General features: G+C 31.5%; 1 protein-coding gene across 2 annotated transcripts in view; it reads right to left on the reverse strand.

Moving 5' to 3' along the window:
• Positions 1-20244, reverse strand: part of LOC114327191 (phosphate-regulating neutral endopeptidase PHEX-like) — a 103623-nt gene that overhangs the window by 40004 nt on the left and 43375 nt on the right. For both annotated transcript variants that reach the window (XM_028275721.2, XM_028275720.2), the window contains exons 5-6: positions 14540-14770; positions 7952-7984 (exon numbers count right to left, since the gene is read on the reverse strand). In XM_028275721.2, coding sequence (XP_028131522.1) covers positions 7952-7984; positions 14540-14770 — 264 coding nt within the window. The remainder of the gene's footprint in view (positions 1-7951; positions 7985-14539; positions 14771-20244) is intronic.

Consider the following 20244-nt stretch of genomic DNA (forward strand, 5'->3'; position numbering starts at 1 on the left):
CTCGTTTATTATTACATTTACAACAAATTTTAACATATACAAAAATAAAGAGAATTAAATTTTGTACAATTTTGATTTCCTTAATTTTTTTGATAAAATTTACGGTAGTACGTATGCGGTAAAAGCGCGAGCGTAAGACCCGATTGATTTTAAAGCAATTGTTTTTGTTCAATATTTTCCCCATTTTCAACTTTTTGACAAAAAGTGTAAGGACTGAAATTGTTGCAATTACGATTTACTACAACTTTTCGACAGAACCAGTGGCAGGTCTAAGAGGGGGGGGAATGGAAAAATTCCCCCGAACGTGGTCCAAAATTAAAAAAAATTGTTGAAATATTAAAATATGTTAGCTGACATGAAATTTAATTATCTACAGACAAATTTAACCAATAAAACCCGCTAGTTAATAAAATTAAGTGAACTTAATGCATATAAGTTATTATTTATGTCTTTTTTGTACTTAGTTTGGTTGGTGTTTCATTGGAAATTTCAAAAATTGTATAAAATATAATTCTCTTTATTTTTGTTTATATACAATTATGTCGTAAAATTAATAATAAATGAGACAATTAAATAATTATGCTTTCCCTCCGCTTCCACTATTTTCCTCCTTAACTCGGAGAATATTGATCGCATAAGAAAATCGTGGAAAAGAAATTGTAGGAAACTGCGTTTCCAACAATTTTAGTTCCTACCATTTTTGTCGAAAAGTTCAAAATGGCGGAGATATTAAGCAACAACAGTTCTCCTTTAAAATCAATATGGCGGTTAATGCAACCGCGGAATTCAGTCGAGATTTTAAATTTACGATACTATTGATCTCCCCTAAAGGATAGAATTATAAAATTTGGGGCAGCTCGGAAAAAACATTCAATTCAGTAATTATGCTCCCCCCACCACTTTTTGTTATTTTCCCACTTAACTCGGAAAATATCAACCGCATGAAAAAAATTGTTAGAAAGAAATTGTAGGAAATCATATTTGGAACAATTTAAGTTGGAAATGGTGTAGATATTGAACAAAAACAATTGCTACAAAATCAATCAGGTCTTACGCTCGCGCCATTATCGCATACATACTACCTTAAATATTAACTTTAGCAAAAAAAGAAAGAAACTAAAATTGTGTAGAATTCAATTCTCTCTATTTTTGTATAGGAACATTTTTGTCGTAAAACTAACAATAAACGAGATAATTCAATAATTATGCTCTATTTATATATAACTGTCACTATTTTCCGCTATAACTCGGAAAATATTGATGGCACGAAAAAATTGTAAAAATAGAAATGATAGAAAATTACATTTTCAACAATTTTGGTTGTTACAATATTTGTCGAAAAGTTGAAAATGGCGGAGATATTGAGCAAAAACGGTTCTCGTTTAAAATCAAGATGGTGGCTAACGCAATGGCGGAATTCAGTCGAGATTTTAAATTTACACTATTGACCCCCCCTAAATATTAAAAAAATAAAATTTGGGGCAGCTCCTAATGCAAGGTTAGGCCTGTTATTCTTCAAACCCGACTGGACTATTGGTACCTGTACTGTTTAATAATAAGTTAAACAACTTGGTAGAGACTGGTGGATTGTTTATGATATAAAAACTGCGTTAACCTCTTTAAAAAATTGAAGGAAGGAATCAGTGCTGACAAACGATTTATTATTAAGAGATAACAAAACGACAAGGATACTTTGCTTAAGACCGAGCTGTTGTACAGAAATAATAATCCATCCAAACAATTTTAAACGTTATTGAAACGCTAAAAGAAACTTTTGACTTTACACTTACCTGCTGGTAGTTTCTCACTACCATTTATTTTCGTTAAGTTTACAACTAAAACAAATAATCTATAATATACAGAGCTGTGTTATCTGATTGTTTTATCGGCTTCTTTATGTTCAAAAAAATCTCTATTCTTCGCAAAAATAACAAGTTTTTCCAAAAGAAAGAAATATTTTTTGAAATACATGGTGATTCCATATAATTTTGGTTATGTGTACGCTTTTGCTTTAGCTTTTGCTAATGCTACTTTTACCTCCTTTTTGGCGACAGTATAGTTCTGTCCGATCTTTGTTCTTCTCACTATTTATCAAATTTTCGTTTATTCTTCATTTTTGCCATTTGATTTTGAACCTCATTTGACCAGCACCAATTCTCTTTATTATCAAACTTTTTTTTTTGTTTCCATTTATGTATTTCAAGTATGTATTTCAATAGTAGTATCTCAACTTATACTTTTCTCCAAATTCTATTTCATGTTTCACCATATTTTCGGTTTTTACTAATAGACTTTATTTTTCATTTTTTAAGAAGGAACCTTTTAATTATTTAAAAGTATTATAATTATAGTTCTCCAACAAATAACAAAATCCACGTTATTTAATTAATTTTACGAAGCGGCCACAGAGCTATATTATACTCACGCGAATTTCGTGAACGAAATCCTATAGATATTTTTATCATACATATTTTGTGAATGGAAACGAATTTTTTTGGAGCCCGTTTAATAAATTCTTCAGGTTCAATAATTAATTGATTTTAATTTTTCGCAGTGTTGGGTTTAAAAACTTTTTTGTTGTTCTCTAGCTGGGAAAATCAGCAATTTATATATCAGGAATTTTCTACGTGGAAAAGTTTTACAAGGCAGAGCTGAAATTATAGTCGGAGAGATAGAAGCGAATTTTGCTCGTGATAAGTAGTATGGACAAACTATGCAGGGATATGTTGAGATAGTCGTGTACCTACATGACTTTCCCACACATACGGACACCTGAACGGAGGACAAGGGCAGTTATAAGGGGTCAAAATTGCGGTTTTTATTATTTTTTTTTCTGACGCTCATGATCAAGATAGTGCACCAAAATTTGGGTATAAGCAGGTCGTGACGTAACTAAGCAAAATCTCCAGGGGCGGAACGCTGCGTTTGGGACAAAGGGGTGAAGGCAGGGGCGAATATAAAAATTATAAGGTGTTTTTGTGACGTTTGTGATCCAGATAATGCACCAAAATTTGAGAAAAAGTAGATGATGACATAACTAAATAAAATCCCCAGGGGTGGACAGCTAAAATTTAAAAAGATTTTATATATTCAAATGAAAAAACAATTATATTTTTTTTTCTAATTTAATCACTGTTTCTATCAATAAGTAATAAAAATTTCAAGAACAATTGGAATAATTTGCTAAAATTAATTATTTGCATAGATCAATGTTATAAAAAAATATTTGAAAAATATATGAAAATTTAATTTTTTCTCTACATTTTTTATGAAAATATTGTGACTCCATCTTTAAGAAAGATAACACCACCTACCTGTCCGCCCTTTTGGGTTTTAATTCTACACTTCTAAATGAATCAATTGTGCAAGTTGCGGATATATTTTGCATGACAAACATCACCCAAAAATTTTGCGTATTCACCCTTGTCAGCGCCTGAAGGTTTTACTTAGTTACGTCATGATCTATTTTTCCCTAATTTGGTGCTCTCGACTACGAACGTTACAAAAATCACTTATAATTTTTATATTCAGTCCCGCCCGGCACCCCTTTGTCCCCAATGCAGCGTTTTGCCCCTGGAGATTTTATTTAGCTATGTCATGATTTACTTATTCCCAAATTTTTTTGCATTATAACGATCACGAACCTTCACAAAAAAACCCTTATAATTTTTATACGCACCCCTGCCTCCACCCCTTCGTCCCCCACGCAGCGTTCCGCCCCTGGAGACTTTAATTACTTATGTCATGATCTACATATTTCCAAATTTTGGTGCATTATCTGGATCACAAAAAACCCCTTATAATTTTTATATTCGCTTCTGCTCTCAGCCCTTTATCCACCATGCAGCGTTCCGCCCCTGGAGGTAATTTTGGTGCAATATCTCAATCATAAGCGTCACAAAATAAATAATAAATCCGCGACTTTTAACTACCCTCGTCCCCCGCTCAGGTGTCCGTTCGTGTGGAAAAGTCATGTATACCACTAACTCAACATATCCCTATTTAGTTTGTCCATATTACTCATCACGAGCAAAATCCGCTTTCAGCTCTTAGACTATTAATATGCAAAAATAGAAACGAGGCAACGTTTTTATAGATACGATACTTGCTAATATTACACATATTTAGGATAAATGGTTAAAAAAAAATAGATACGTATTTGTAATGTCGATTTATCATTCTAAAAGTTATTCATTTACTTCCGGAGATATTTCTGCAAAAATATAATCTCGGACAAAAATATTGCATGATAATATGCATGTGAAATGAAATTTTTTTCTGCTGCTATCTTTAGCCCCCCAGTATCACAGGAATAGGATTTGTTTTCCGAATGCAATGTTTTAAAGTGACATATAAATGCTATAATCCGATTTAAATCTCATCAGGACTATATTCTGGCCAATATAAATTTTACATCGAATCTCATCACGGTAGGTATTCACTGTTTTAGCGAAATGAATACGTGCATTAGCACCAATATGTCATATCCAATGGGGTTTAAAAATGGCAAAACATGATCTCCTAAAATGCTTTCAACGTACATGTCAGTTGGCATTCGCCTAATCACCTCCACGTGTTCGGTATGTTCTTTCAAAACAATACCGCTCCGTAGCAATATGCCGTCACCACCAAAACTAATGCTCTCTATGAGGTTACAACAGACATACGGTTCACCAACTCTTCTGTAGACCAATTTTTGTCAATTCTGCTTCCACTATGATACGATATGCCAGATGTAACCTCTTAAAGAGTGTTAATTTTGGTGGTGGCGGCACAGTGTTTTGGAGTGGTATTTCTTGAACAGGAGATACCGAACTTGTGGGGTGAATGACAGTTGATATGTACTGTTGTGGTTTGCTCAATTGTAAGAAATTATAAAAAATTAAAATCAAATTAAATAAATCAATTAAAAAAATGAATATGATATCTCAGGGCTCTTTTACTAATCAAAAACAAATGTGGCTTCAAAGTATTTTTTGTTAGTTGCCTTTGAGGATAACGGATAGACAATAGGAAATAGTCATTTTCCTAACAAGTGCAGAAAGTCATACTTTTCCGCAAGCGACTGCAGTTTGCAGAACGACGCGAAGCGGGAGTTCGGCAAGCAGTCAAGTGCGGAAAAGAGACTTTCTGCAAGCGTTAGGAACAATATTTTTTCTACGAGTCTTTAAAAAATGGCCAAATCTTAATCTAATCAATTAATTTAATTAATATGATTATTTCATTCATAGGAGATTCTGACCAATAGAAAGCTACAGAAATCTAAATTAAATCGATAATTTTTGATAATTTCCCATCGTCAAATATATTACGTCAGATGCCCTTCGTTGCTACGGAAAAATACATTCAGTGACATTATTGACAATTAATGTTTTAAAAATTATAAAAGTGATGACTTTCAATCGTCAAATTAATATTTATAACAACTGTTTGCTTAATTGTACTAATTTGTATTTACATAAATAAATTACAATAAAATTTTGGTTTTGAACAGTTTTATTCAAGAAATAATCGCAACAAATTGCACTCGATCTCTAAAATTAATATAGAATTTTAGAGCTCTTGTGCAATTACTACTGAAAATACATACACAAATTGATTCTTTGACAAGGTTGTCAAAACCAAACTTTCAGCATAATTCGTTAGCATGACGACAATCTTGGTTTCTATGACGACGATTCAAAACCACTGTTATTTTCTACTGATTTGACTTTCGAGTATTTTGTCAAAATTATTTTATTTCATCGAATTATCGCGTATATTTCATTAAAACATGAACACAATAAGATATATTTGAAATAAATTAGTAAATAATATCTAAATATTAGTTTATTGCATGTATCATAATTACTTTAAGGGCCTATTAACATATCTAAATTAACACGCGTGCGGAAAAGTAAAACTTTCTAAACTAAAAGACGTGAGCGAAAGTAGACATTTTTGCACGCTCGTAGAAAAATAAATTTAAAACAAATTTATGAAATTATAAAGCAAAAGTTATATTTTAAAATCAATCAAATATTAAAAGTAAAAATTTTGGATAAGCATGTACCATATACAATGATTAGCATAATAAAATTTCAAACATCCATCAAATAAATTTTCAATAAAAAGTCAACAAAATGAATAACCCCAATTTAATCTAAATAGGTGGTCGTAATTGATAGTCTCTGTTTACTAAAATGACGAAACTAACCTTTGTCTCTAAATTTGTTGATTTTCTTTCACTCTCCTTTGATTGGTCCTGTCCACCTTGCTTGTACCCTTCAGTTTCTCCGAATACTCCTGCCAATTCCTCTACTCCAAATATTTACTACATGAATAAACCCCTTTCTCGCCAGACACAAGGATATCTCAACTAATCGACTTGTTCCAGTATAAAACGATACGTCGGTTTATTACTTACAGCATGTCCGCTATTTCTTCTATCTGCTACCACAGTTGGAACTCCTTCCACCACACATAAAAACTTGGCAAGTTAGCACCGTTGTCTCCGCAGACCCTGTAGTGTACTCTTCCAGTATTCAATTCACAATGATCTTTCTCTCTCATGGCAAAACTCTATCAACATCAACCTCAATTCTCCCACTTCGTTTTCTCTCACCTAATCAGCAGGTATTTCTATCCACACCTTAAATCCACACCACTTTTACTGTCCTCTCAAAAAATCCTACTTTCTACCATCAAATAATTCGTAAGCAATTCTCAATAAAATCATATTAACATTTTCAATTTCTACGGAAAAAAGGATAATTACCTATTCTCCCCGACCATTTCCTAAGCCTACTCTTTTATATAATCTTTTTATTGTTTCATGGTATGCCGTACAATAGAAAGTTCAACGTCAAATGTTTACAAATGTCTTATCTAACTAAAAGATAGGAAAACCAATATATTGTTTCATTTTATTCGGGGAATGTCTTCAAACCAAATACGATTCACTAATTACGAAAAACACTTCCTAAATCTAATACTTAAATAGTATAATATACAGGGTGTTGCGATGTCTGTTGATCGGTGATTTGATTTTTGTCTTAATATTTTCTGTTTTATTTTTGAAAAATATGGAAACCTCAATAGTACATTAAAAATATTTTAGAAGATAATACTTTGCCATTTGCCAGCCATATCGGATAAAAAATTCGTGTTAATGCACCATAACGGAGGTCTTCATGTCGCTAGAATAGTGAATACTGACCTTGATAAGATTCAATTAAAAAATTATATTGGCTATCAAATTTAAATCCGATTATACCATTTACATGATACTTTAAAACATCGCATTCGGAAAACAAATCCTATTTTTGTGACACCGGAGGCAGCACATAAAATTTCATTTAACACAGTAATTTCAAAATATACAATTAGGTCTGGATCCCGCGTATGAAAAAAAAGTTGATTAAGAGCAAGCTGAAAATTTGTTAATAGCTTAAGGGTGTCTAGTCGAATAAACTTTGATATATGGGAACACTGGAACAGGGGCAGTTTTAATTGTGGAACAGGTTAAAATTTTGGAACGGTCACACCACGAAAACGCCACATTTATTTTTTCCGACAGAACAGACTTAAACTCTGAACAGAGATTAAACTCTCATGCAAAAATTCTACATTCTACATATTCCACTCATTAAAACGCCCATTTGGTGATAAATAGCAGTCTGATTTTTGCATGAGAGTTTAATCTCTGTTCGGAGAGTTTAAGCCTGTTCTGTCGGACAAAATACATGTGCCGTTTTCGTGGTCTGACCGTTCCAAATTTGTAACCTGTTCCACAATTAAAACTTCCCCTATTTCAGTGTTCCCATATATCAAAGTTTGTCCGACTAGACACCCTTAAGCTATTAACAAATTTTCAGCTTTCTGTTAATCAAATTTATTTTCATACGCGGGATGCAGACCTAAATATTTTGTCCGTGAGTGTATGTATAATATAATAATAAATATAATTTACCTGATACAACTTAATTAGTTCTTCTAAATGAGCCTAAAATCAAAATAAATTATTTTAGTAGTCATTATACAGAAGAGTTTATACAACATAAATTATTCTGTGTATGTAAATCTGGGATCCAACAAAACTTGGGGTGACATGCCAAGAAAAATAGAAAATGTTTAAAAGAAAAAGATATAAAACTAAAGACGGAAATCAGCGCAACGTGAAATAGCGTTAGTTTCCACAAATTTATGATTTACGATTCTTGGGGTAGGACCAAACCCTCTATTTATGGCCGACACGAAGTGGCGTGAGCTCTCTTGCCATTTGTCGGTAAATAAACACGGCTCAAGGGAAGTGAGAAGCTTAAACAGACCCTTCCGACTCGGCTAAGGACTGGTACGGTCAGTGTCGTGGTACTTTTACTATGGAGTTGTCTAACTACGTTGTGTTGAAATTTTTATCATTGTATGAATTAACCAACTTACTAAAATTTTTTCCGCCAACACTGGTGATGTACCCTCGATACCCAAGGTTACCAGTTCGAATGGTCCGACCGAATTTATCAAAAAGTAAATATCTATTAATTTCACAGTAACGTGGGGTGCCAATTGTGCTCGCTTTTCTTTTCACTATTATACAGGGTGTCCAGAAACTATACCGAAAAAGAATACAGGAGATCAATCAGATAATTTTAAGGCAATTTAGCTCAATTCACCTAGTCCGAAAATACTTCTTAATGAAGCTAGAGCTTCTTGTAATTAAGTTTTCTTACGTACCTCCAGAACCCTTTAGTTTACAAAAACGAAAATCAGTACGTGTATTGACCTTCCAGAGATAAATCGATTCCATCCATTGCGAATTTCTAGTACCGATAATTGGCGTCCGTTTTGGGTAGGGCAACGGATATTTTATCACATAACTTTTTTGTCTTTAACTTTTAAGAATTTTTGACACTGGATTACTAAATTGTGAGGTGTTCTAGTACTAAAAGGTACTCCTTTTTTAAGTCGGTAGGATACACCGATTTCTAGAAAAATCGATTTGAAAATGATCGTTTTTTTAATTAAAAAAAAAATATTTAAAATTTAAAAAATAACGGTGTATTTTTGGTCCATTATTATTTTTATACTTTGTTGGCCTCTTAAGTCGATTTTTGGTCCATTATTATTTTTACACTTTGTTGGTTTATACTTTTACATATCTTTTAAACTACGAAAGCTTGTAAGTCAATATTTATATTTAATGGTACCAACGACATCTACAAAAACCTAATAAGTAAGATTAAAAGAGTAAAACCTCGTAACTTTAATGATATATTAAGATTCTAAGTAACAATACGTCGTAAGTCACTTCTTGACACAAAAAAAACTAATACTGAATTTTACTTAATAGTAAAGGAATTGTTACCTAAAATGAACCCTACACACAAAACGAATAAATTGAGTCTTACATAAAGAAGCCAAAATGTTTTTCGTCTCTCCTCTAAACTTACATAAAACTGACTTACGAGGTTTTGCCGTTTAACCGTCGAAGAGTAACTTTTAGTACTAGAATACCTCATAACTAATAGTCTAGAATCAAAAATGCTTAAAAATTAAAGACAAAAATGTTATGCGACAAAAGAACCGTTGACCTACACAAAATGGACGCATATGACCCGTACTAGAAATTCGCAAGTAATGAACTCGATTCATATTGAAAATATAAATAGACGTACCAGTTTTCAGATTTCTAAACAGTTTTTTTGGAATTTTTTTTAGAAATTCAAAAAAGTAAAATTTTCAAATCGATTTTTCTAGAAAACGGTGTATCCTATCGACTTAAAACAAGAGTACCTTTTAGTTGTAGAATACCCTACAATTTAATAAGCCAGAGTCAAAAATGCTTGAAAATTAAAAATAAAAAAGTTATGCGATAAAATAACTGTTGCCCTAGCCAAAACGGACGCCCATTACCGGTACTAGAAATTCGCAATGCATGGATTTGATTTATCTCTGGAAGATAAATCTATATACCAATTTTCGTTTTCCTCAACAGAAGAGTTCTGGAGTTATTTAAGAAAAATTAATTACAAGAAGCCACCTTCAAAGAACTCTAGCTCCCTTAGGAAGCATTATCCGACTAGGTGAATTGGGTTAAAATATCTTAAAATTATCTAAGGAATCTCCTGTCTTCGTTTGTCGGTAGATTTTCTGGACACCCTGTATATTTTCTATTTCTCTTTGCCGACATAAACTGGCGGAGAGTGTCACGCCACACTCCATCGGATCCCAGCTTAAAGTTCTCAGTTGGCAAATAGGGGACCGCTACCTAGATCGGCAGGTAGGTGCAAAATAAAATGTCACCAATGGACCAAGATAGTTTAAAACAGAAAAGGTCAAAAAATAATCCTGATCTAATAAGGCTACCAACCTACGATAATAGTTCGCGTTTTTGCTTTTAGTACCCGCAAGAAAACTCGGAATGGGACAAAAACATTTTTCAACGATTCCATCGATTTCGGAGAGAAAAACAGTTCAAGAACATACACCTGGAACAAAAAATCTATTAACAATAGCAAGAAGAAAATTAAAAAAGAACCAAATGAATATAACCTCTTCCTGTATGTCTGCCAGAATATCAAAAATGGTAAAAGACAAATAAATGATAGATAAAGACTATCAATAATTGATATACAGCAGCGAACCCAGGACTTAAGAGTTGATATTAAAATTGAAGAACCCCAAATTGGATTCCGTAGACGTCTAGGAGTGTAGGTATCCGAGAACTGTCTTTGTATTCAATGTACTGATTCAGAGATGCTTGGATACATATTTACTAAAATATGTAAGTCTGTTTCATGCAATCCAATTTCGATAAAGTCCAATATAAACAGCTAATGGTTGTCCTCAAAGCAAAACGAATAAACTACAATGACCTTCAAATTATAACGATTCTATATTATAAGCCGAAGGAACATGTACGCATCCATGAACATCCTTCAGAGGAGTTCGAAGTTAACAGACGTTAAAAGACAATATATAGATCGAGCGTGTAAAAAACAACAAAGTCATGAGAGCAGTTATCAAAAGAGTACAAATAGTGGGAACCATTACAACAGGAAAGCTGCAATAGATGAAGCAATAGATGCAGAAACATGAATATGCACGTTTCCAAACTAAGCTTGTATTAGCAGTTCACATACCTATCATAGGAATGTTATGTTACTATAACAGCCATATAGATAAGCCGTATTTTATTTTTTTCTTCTTCTTCTTCTTCTTCTTATACTTGTTGTAGATCTGTCGATCTGTTAATTCCGGCGTTGAAGTATTTCTTGAGAGGTAGACTGCCAGCTCTCTCTTCATCTTTTTGGTGGTCTCCCCGGTGTACGCTTGTCTGCTGGTTTTCCTTCTAGAGCAATTCTTGGTAGTCTGTGTTATTTCATTCTTTTTACATGACTGAACCATTCTCTTTGTCTTTGCCTGCCCCATCTGACTACATCTTGCACGCCACATTGTTCCCTGATGATGTCGTTTCGTATTATATCTCTTCTTGTCTTTCCTGCTATTGCTCTTAGTGTCTTCATTTCGGCTGTTCGTAGTATGCTTTTGGTTTTATTGGTGTCTTCTCTTCATTCAATGCCATAGGTCATAACAGGTCTGATGCAAGTTTTATAAATTCTAACTTTGCCATGCATTCTCATATATGGGTTATTCCAGACCACATCTTTCAAACATCCGGACAAGACAGCGGCAATTGGTATGTTCCAATTAATTCATTATTGTGGTACCATTAGTTAAACACAACGTTTTTAAAATTTGTTTGCCTCTTAATATTTTTTCGATAAGCCAGTTTTTATCGAGATGTGGCTTCTTTTTTAATATATTTACATAATAATTTTATGGAGGTTTTGTTCCTTTAAACCCCCCAAATGTTTGGGTACGTTCCAATTAAACTATTATTGTGGTACCATTAGTTAAACAAGTGTTTTTAAAACTTTTTGCCTCTTAGTCTTATTTTTGGCCAGTCACCTTTTGTCGAGGTGTGGCTTCTCTTTCAAAATATACCTAAATAGCCCAATCAATGAACACAAAATTTTTCGAAAACCTCCAAAAAAATAATGGAAGGATGAAAATATGGGAATAGGTAGTTGAAATTGTCTATTATTCTATAAGAAAAAGTTTACAATTCTTCATTCCCTCCATTTTACAAAAATTGGGAAATACGGAGTGAAAAATATTTTCTCGGGTGTGAAAAAATATATGTTCAAAATAAGTCCGCAATTGGATAAAATGACTAATTCTAAGCATTTTTTGTTCTATAGAGATTTTTCGCAAAGTCAATACTTTTCGAGTTATTTGAGAGTGAATATGTTCATTTTTAACAAAAATAAAACATGTTTTCACAGACAGCAGGGCTGTTTTTCACAGATAACTCAAAAAGTAAGTATTTTAGCGAAAAAAATATTCTTAGCAAAAATATAGCTAATAGAAACATGAAAAAAAATGGTGTATGGATGAAGACTCTAGACTCAGTAGAAGCAGAGTTGTAGCTAATGAAATGTAGGTTCTTATTCGTCAAATTAAAAATCGAATATTTCAACGTGAAATAACCAAAAAAACGGAGCACTTTTCTGGTAAAACTCATTACAACTTTTTAAAGTGTTTAAAAAAAGGTTTATTCTTATTTTATTAAAAAACTTCTAACATTAACAGTAAGTGAGTTAGCTCAAAATCTTGTTGGTCCCTTTTATTTTTTGGCAAAAAAATCGCGAAAATCACCCCCTAATTAGCTTTCCAAATAAAATTAATCATTATCCTTCACAAGTTATTTTACTTATGTATTATTTATATGATCTATAAGTTTCATTGGTCCAAGGTGCTCATTTTTGACAAAAATTGCCTTTAAAATAAAATATTTTTTTAACTTTAGAAAAAAAATTCCAATTTTTTCCAAGTTAACTAAAAATTATTAGTAATACCAAAAATCTCAAAGCGTAATAAAAAGTTCGTTTTGCTTTTCTGAATATTTCGGATTTTTTGTTTTCTTCGTAGAAAAAAATTGGTTATGCTATAGCTGTTCAAAATTTGCCTAAAATCGTAATTAGTTACTCGTTCAAGCCATTTTAACTACAGCCTTTTCAAAAATAAGTATTTTGAACTGATGAAACTTACAGATCGTATAAAGAATTTATAATCAAAGTAACTTGTGAAGCGATAATGATTACATTTATTTGGGGTGCTAGTTAGGGGGTGATTCTCGTGATTCTTTTTACCAAAAAATGAGAGGGACCAACAATATTTTGAGCGTAATTCACTTACTTTTAATGTTAGACCTTTTTTTAAAAACAAAAATAAACCTTTTTTTAAACACTTTAAAAAAGTTGTAATTAATTTTCCCCAAAAAGTGCTTCGTTTTTTGGTTATTTCACATTGAAATATTCGATTTGGGATTTGACGAAGAACCTTCTTTTCATTAGCTAAAAATCTGCTTCTGTTAGGTCTACAGACTTCATGCCTACACCTTTTTTTAATTTTTTATAAGCTATATTTTTGCTAAGAATATTTTTTTCGATAAAATATTGACTTTTTGAGGCATTTGCGAAAAACCGTCCAAAAACATGTCTTTCTTGTTAGAAATGAACGTATTCACTCGCAAATAACTCGAAAAGTATTGACTTAGTGAAAAAACTCTATAGAACAAAAGTTGTTTAGAATAAGTCATTTTATCCAATTCCGGACTTATTTTGAATGTATATGTTTCACTATGTTTGAGGGGATGTAGAATTGTAAACTTTTTCTTACATAATAATAGACAATTTCAACTACCTACTTCCAAATTTTCATCCTTCCTTTATTTTTTTGAGGTCAGATTTTTCTTTGATCGGGCTAAAAAATGTAAATTTTAAATAAATTTTCAGATTATTAACAGGTCTCTATAATCGTACTTAACCATATACAAATATGTGGTGGATTCCATAAATTTTCAAAATATGACGATAAATACTGGCTGATCGAAAAAGTACTAAGAGACAAAAAAGTTTTAAAAACATTGTGTTTAATTGAAATCTTCTGCTTGAGTATTACGATGAAAATTACGGCCAACATTGTGTTTAACTAATGGTGTTACAATAATAATTTAATTGGAACGTTAACAAAAGTTTAAAGAAACAATACCCCCATTTTGCTGCCATAGGAATGCCACATGTCCATTTTCAATAAAAAATCTCTAAGAGTTTTCGATATTTTTCGAAAAAAAGCAGATTTTTATTTTGTAACTTCAAAGGGCTGTAAATTTTGTTGTGTGCACTATTGTATATAGGTAAGTGAGGTTCAATCAACCCATTTTTGATCCCAGAATTTGTGGTATAATTTATGACTTATCTTTTCGGGACACCCTGTATACTGAAGATTCCCCGCGTCTAGTCATTATTTATCGCCCGCTTGCTTTGTACATTGTAGAAAGCTCGGATTTAGGTTTTGACCAGCATTTGTTTTCAAACGTAAGAAATTTTTAGACCTCCGGGTCTTTGGATTTCGCTTTGTTTAAATTATAAATAACTATAAATATTACTGTAATTTATGATCTTAGATAATTTAATTATATTAAAAAATATTTTACCTCATTGTCGGTCATCTTGTTAGTAAGTTTCATAACGGCTTCAAATTCTTGAGCATATTTCAACAAAACATCTCGTTTACACTTTGTGTATTTGGAATACATTTCCTCTAAATCAACAGTCTTAGATGCTACAGAGTTCTGAGCTTCTTCCAAACATTCTCGCTCAACTTCTTCAAAAACTGACCACCCACTTGTATGAGTCTTAAGATAGCTTACACCTGGTAATGTTAACTAAAAAATATATAAAAAAGACACCTACAATTCTATAAAAAACTAATTGTTTATTTTTTTACTTGTGTTCAATGCTGAACACGATATATAGGCCAGGGCGCATCTGTAAAAATATTACATTAGTACATTAGGATGCTGAGAGGTGACTTACATTTTTTTGCAGAAATTGCTTGGATATAACTCATATAATAATATTTGAGCTATCCTCAAACTCAAAAAGGTCCGGAACATTGTTTGATTAATCAAAATGCCAAAAAATGATGAAAAAATTCGATTGCTTCGTTTTTTGATTATAATTTTAAAAGTGTTCATTTCCGAGAAAAGTTGCACAGACATTAAAGTTGCGTAATTAAATTTCCTACAAGATAGGATTAGCTAAACATTTTAAAAATTGTCATCCTTGTTGCATAATAGCAATGATTGCAAAAAGACCATAAAAAACAATTATTCGCATTTTTACTTTTTTCAACCATTTAATACTGCACTTAGGACCTTCATATTTTACCCAGAAAAACTTTATGACTTTCATTAAATAAGATTAAATTTCATTAAGATCGCTTTAATATATTTTGCAAAATTAAAACCGGTTAATTAGCTTGGCATCAGAAAAATTTTTAAATAAATATTTTTTTTTTGCTTATAAACAAATAAAATATCTTTTAAACTACCTACACAATCAAAATACATTTATAAAATCTCATTAAAAAGGTCTTTAAAAAACGCTTCTTTAAAAAAAAGTTACACAAACACCCTAAATAAATTAATAAACATATCCCGGATCAATAAAACATACTAATAATTGAGCTGAGAAAAAAATGAAATCTAACTTTCAAAATGGAAACATAGAGAAACTAAAAGCGAAATCGCAAATACCTTATTGATAATTTTTTATTTTTAGTACATTTCGACATAAATAAATAAATTTGTTTATTGCAAAATAAAAACACATACTTGGTCCTATAGTCCTAGCATAATATGCTATTTATATTATAAATAATTTAGCCAAAACATTCTTTGTTCATATATTTTAACTTAGAGAATAAAAGATATGCAACATATACAATTGTTTAAACAATATTTCACAAACAATAATCAAATTAGTTTGATATTTGTGGAACTAAAATATTAAAATACAACAAAATATAGAGTAAGAAAATAATATATAAGATAAAGTTTGGTAGAAATTTTGTTGAAAATCAACTTGGGTAAATCGAAGATTTTACATTTTCCAAATAGAATATATATCATAATTTTTCATTGTAATGCTAAAATATTTACACTTAAGTACCTGTTGCTTTTAAAAACTCTTGTGACACTTTGACAGTTTTAATTTCACGACTCGAAGGGGAGTGAAATTATGTCAAAGTGGCACGAGGGAAACAATTCGATAATAATTTTAGAGATCGATTGCAATTTGCTGCGATTATTTCATGAATAAAACTGCTCAAAACCAAAATTTTATTGTAATTTATTTATGTAAGTTCAAATTACCACAGTTAAACACACAGTTGTTATAATAGTCCAGAAAGCCACTGCGCATCCGCTAGGAAAAATATTCCAATTCGGATTCTTCACAATCTGACTCAAAAAGGACTCCTTTTAACAAATTTGCATGTTGCCAGGACCAAAAACTGGTCAAAAATTTTTTAAACGTTTTTTTTTGTTTTTTTCCTAAAATTATTTTTTTTGCACGGAAAAAAGTTTTTTTAGGTTTCTTGGATCATTCCAAAGAGAAAATGTCTTTAGTGACTTTTCTCTAAAAATGATAGTTTTTGACAAATAAGCGATTAAAAATTGAAAAATTGCGAAATCGGCCATTTTTATCCCTCAAAAACTATGTGAAAAGCTGAAAATTTGAATGTTGCCAAGGTAGGTAGATATTCTTTAAACATCGATTGATGAAATTCCGAAGAGTTCTTTGCAATACAATATTTAAAACTCCTTTGTTTTTTAATTGCTAATCAAGCGTGCACGACACTATTTTCCACCGACAGTATGGTGCAAATGAAAGGAATAAATTCGTTATTTCGTAAACCGGCGACTTTAAGGAAAAATCCCGAAAGAGGTCGATTTTTATTTTTAAGTTATGATATTGTGGCATATATGGTATACTAGTGACGTCATCCATCTGGACGTGATGACGTAATCGATGATTTTTTTAAATGAGAATAGGGGTTGTGTGCTAGCTCATTTGAAAGGTTCTTCAATTCTCTATTCAGTAATATAAACATTTACATAATTATTTATAGAGGGTGTCCAAAAATTTTTTATTAAATTAAATTATTTGACAAAAAAAGAAGTAGAAGGGCACACTGTATAAAAAATTATGTAAATGTTTATATTACTTGCTAGAGAATTGAAGAACCTTTCAAACGAGCCACCACACGACCCCTATTCTCTTTTAAAAAAATCATCGATTACGTCATCACGCCCAGACGGATGACGTCACTAGTATACCATATATGCCACAATATCATAACTTAAAAATAAAAATCGACCTGTTTCGGGATTTTTCCTTAAAGTCGCCAATTTTCGAAATAACGAATTTATTCCTTTCATTTGCACCATACTGTCGGTGGAAAATAGTGTCGCGCACGCTTGATTCGCAATTAAAAAACAAAGGAGTTTTGAATATTGTATTGCAAAAACTCTTCGGGATTTCATCAATCGATGTTTAAAGAATATCTACCTATCTTGGCAACATTCAAATTTTCAGTTTTTCACATAGTCTTTGAGGGTTAAAAATGGCCGATTTCGCAATTTTTCAATTTTTAATCGCTTATATGTCAAAAACTATCATTTTTAGAAAAAAGTTACTAAAGACCTTTTCTGTTTGGAATGATCCAAAAAACCTAAAAAAACTTTTTTCCATAGAATAAAAATAATTTTAGGAAAAAAACAAAAAAAAAACACGTTTAAAAAATTTTTGACCACCTTTTGGTCCTGGCAACATGGAAATTTGTTAAAAGGAGTCCTTTTTGAGTAAGATTGGGCAAAAAATCCGAATTAGAATATTTTTCCTAGCGGTTGCGCAGTGGATTTCTGACTATAAATATTTGACGGTTGAAAGTCATCACTTTTATAACTTTTAAAACAGTAATTTTCGTTAATGTCACTGAATGTATTTTTCGTAGCAACGAAGGGCATCTGACATAATATACTTGACGACGGGATATTTTCAAAAATTATCAGTTTAATTTTTATTTCTGTAGCTTTCTATTGGTCAGAATCTCCTATGAATGAAATAATCAGTAGTAATTGCACTAAGAGCTCTAAAATTATCGAAGTTTTCCCGAATGACACTTTGACAGTTTTAATTTCACGACTCGAAGGGGAGTGAAATTATGTCAAAGTGTCACGAGGGCAAAAATTCGATAATAATTTTAGAGATAGAGTGCAATTTGCTGCGACTGTATCATGAATAAAACTGTTCAAAACCAAAATTTTATTGTAATTTATTTATGTAAGTACAAATTATTACAATTAAACACACAGTTGTTATAAATATTTGACGGTTAAAACTCATCACTTTTATAATTTTTAAAACATTAATTGTCGTTAATGTCACTGAAGGTATTTTTACGTAGCAACGAAGGGCATCTGACGTAATATACTTGACGACGGATTATGATCAAAAATTATCAGTAGTAATTGCACAAGAGCTCTAAAATTATTGAATTTTTCCCGAGTGTCACTTTGGCAGTTTTAATTTCACGAGCCGAAGGCGAGTGAAATTATGTCAAAGTGTCACGAGGGCAAAAATTCTATATTAATTTTGGAGTTCGAGTGCAATTTGTTGCGATTATTTCATGAATAAAACTGTTCAAAACCAAAATTTTATTGTAATTTATACAGGGTGTTTCATTAATAATTGTCCATATAATAACTGGAGAAACCTTAGCACAAAATACGAAGATTTAACCTAAAACACCTAAATAAAATGTGGTTCCTTACTGAGTTACAAGGTGTTTTATCTAAGAATTTAAAAACTATTTTTGCTCAGCATTTTAAAACTATTCGACGCATCCTTTTCATACTTGGCAGAAAATATAAGTATTGTAAACACTACTAAATTATGTTAAACAAACGTTTCTGGCTATTACCAGAGGCGTACGACGGGGGAAAGTGAATGGTTGACCCTTTTCAAATTCTACGCCACTGGCGAAATTGCTATTTTAGTTCAATTTTTGGATTCTCCAATACTTTCTATGAAAATAATATACTCTTCATTCGTAACGATAAAGTCATTAGTTTTCGAGATCTTTGAAGTTAAAAATGAAACGACACGGTTGTTTTGATTAATGTATTGTGTCGCTTCATTTTTAATTTCAAATATCTCGAAAACTAATCATTTTATCGTTACGAGTAAAGAGTATATTATTTACATAAAAGGTATTGCAAAATCAAAAATGTATACTAAAATAGCAATTTCGTCAGTGGAGTAGAATTTGGGAAGGGTCAACCAGCCACTATCCCCTGTCGTACGCCTCTGGTAGTAGCTAGAAAAGTTTATTTATCTTAATTTAGTAGGGTGTACAGTACTTACACTTTCTGCCAAGTATTATAAGGATAAACCAAATAGTTTTAAAGTACTTTGTACAAATAATTTTTAAATTTTAATCATAAGAATCATTTTATAAATTAATCAAAATAAGTGTGCCGTTTCATATTTAACTTCAAATATCTCGAAAACTAATGACTTTATCGTTACCAATGAAGAGCATATTATTTACGTAAAAAGTATTGGAGAATTTGAAAATGATACTAAAATAGTAATTCTTCCAGTGGCGTAGAATTTGAGTATGGTCAACCATTCACCATCCCCTGTCGTACGCCTCTGGTAGTAGCTAGAAACGTTTGCTTATCGTAATTTAGTAGGGTGTCTAGTAGTCGCACTTTCTGCCAAGTATGAAAAGGATACGTCGAATAGTTTTATTATGCTAAGCAAAAATACTTTTTAAATTTTTAGATAAAACACCCTGTAACTCAGTAAGGAACCACATTTTATTTAATTGTTTTAGGTTAAATCTTCGTATTTTGTGCTTCTCCAGTTTCTCCAGTTACTATATGGACAATTATTAATGAAACACCCTGTATATATAAGTACCAATTAGTGAAATTAAACACACAATTGTTATAAATATGTATTTGACGGTTGAAAGTCATCACTTTTATAATTTTTAAAACATTTGTCATTAATGTCACTGAATGTATTTTTTCGTAGCAACGAAGGGCATCTAACGTAATATGCTTAACGACGGGAGATTATCAAAAATTATCACCTTAATTTGCATGTCTGTAGCTTTCTAGTGGTCAGAATCTCCTATGAATGAAATAATCAGTTTAATTTTTATGTCTGTAGCTTTCTATTGGTCAGAATCCCCTATGAATGAAATAATCAAAATTATTGTTGTAATTTTTATTTCTGTAGCTTGCTATTGGTCAGAATCTCTTTGAATGAAATTATCGGCATT

Source organism: Diabrotica virgifera, chromosome 4 (genome assembly GCF_917563875.1).
Source record: "Diabrotica virgifera virgifera chromosome 4, PGI_DIABVI_V3a".
Classification (NCBI taxonomy): domain Eukaryota; kingdom Metazoa; phylum Arthropoda; class Insecta; order Coleoptera; family Chrysomelidae; genus Diabrotica; species Diabrotica virgifera.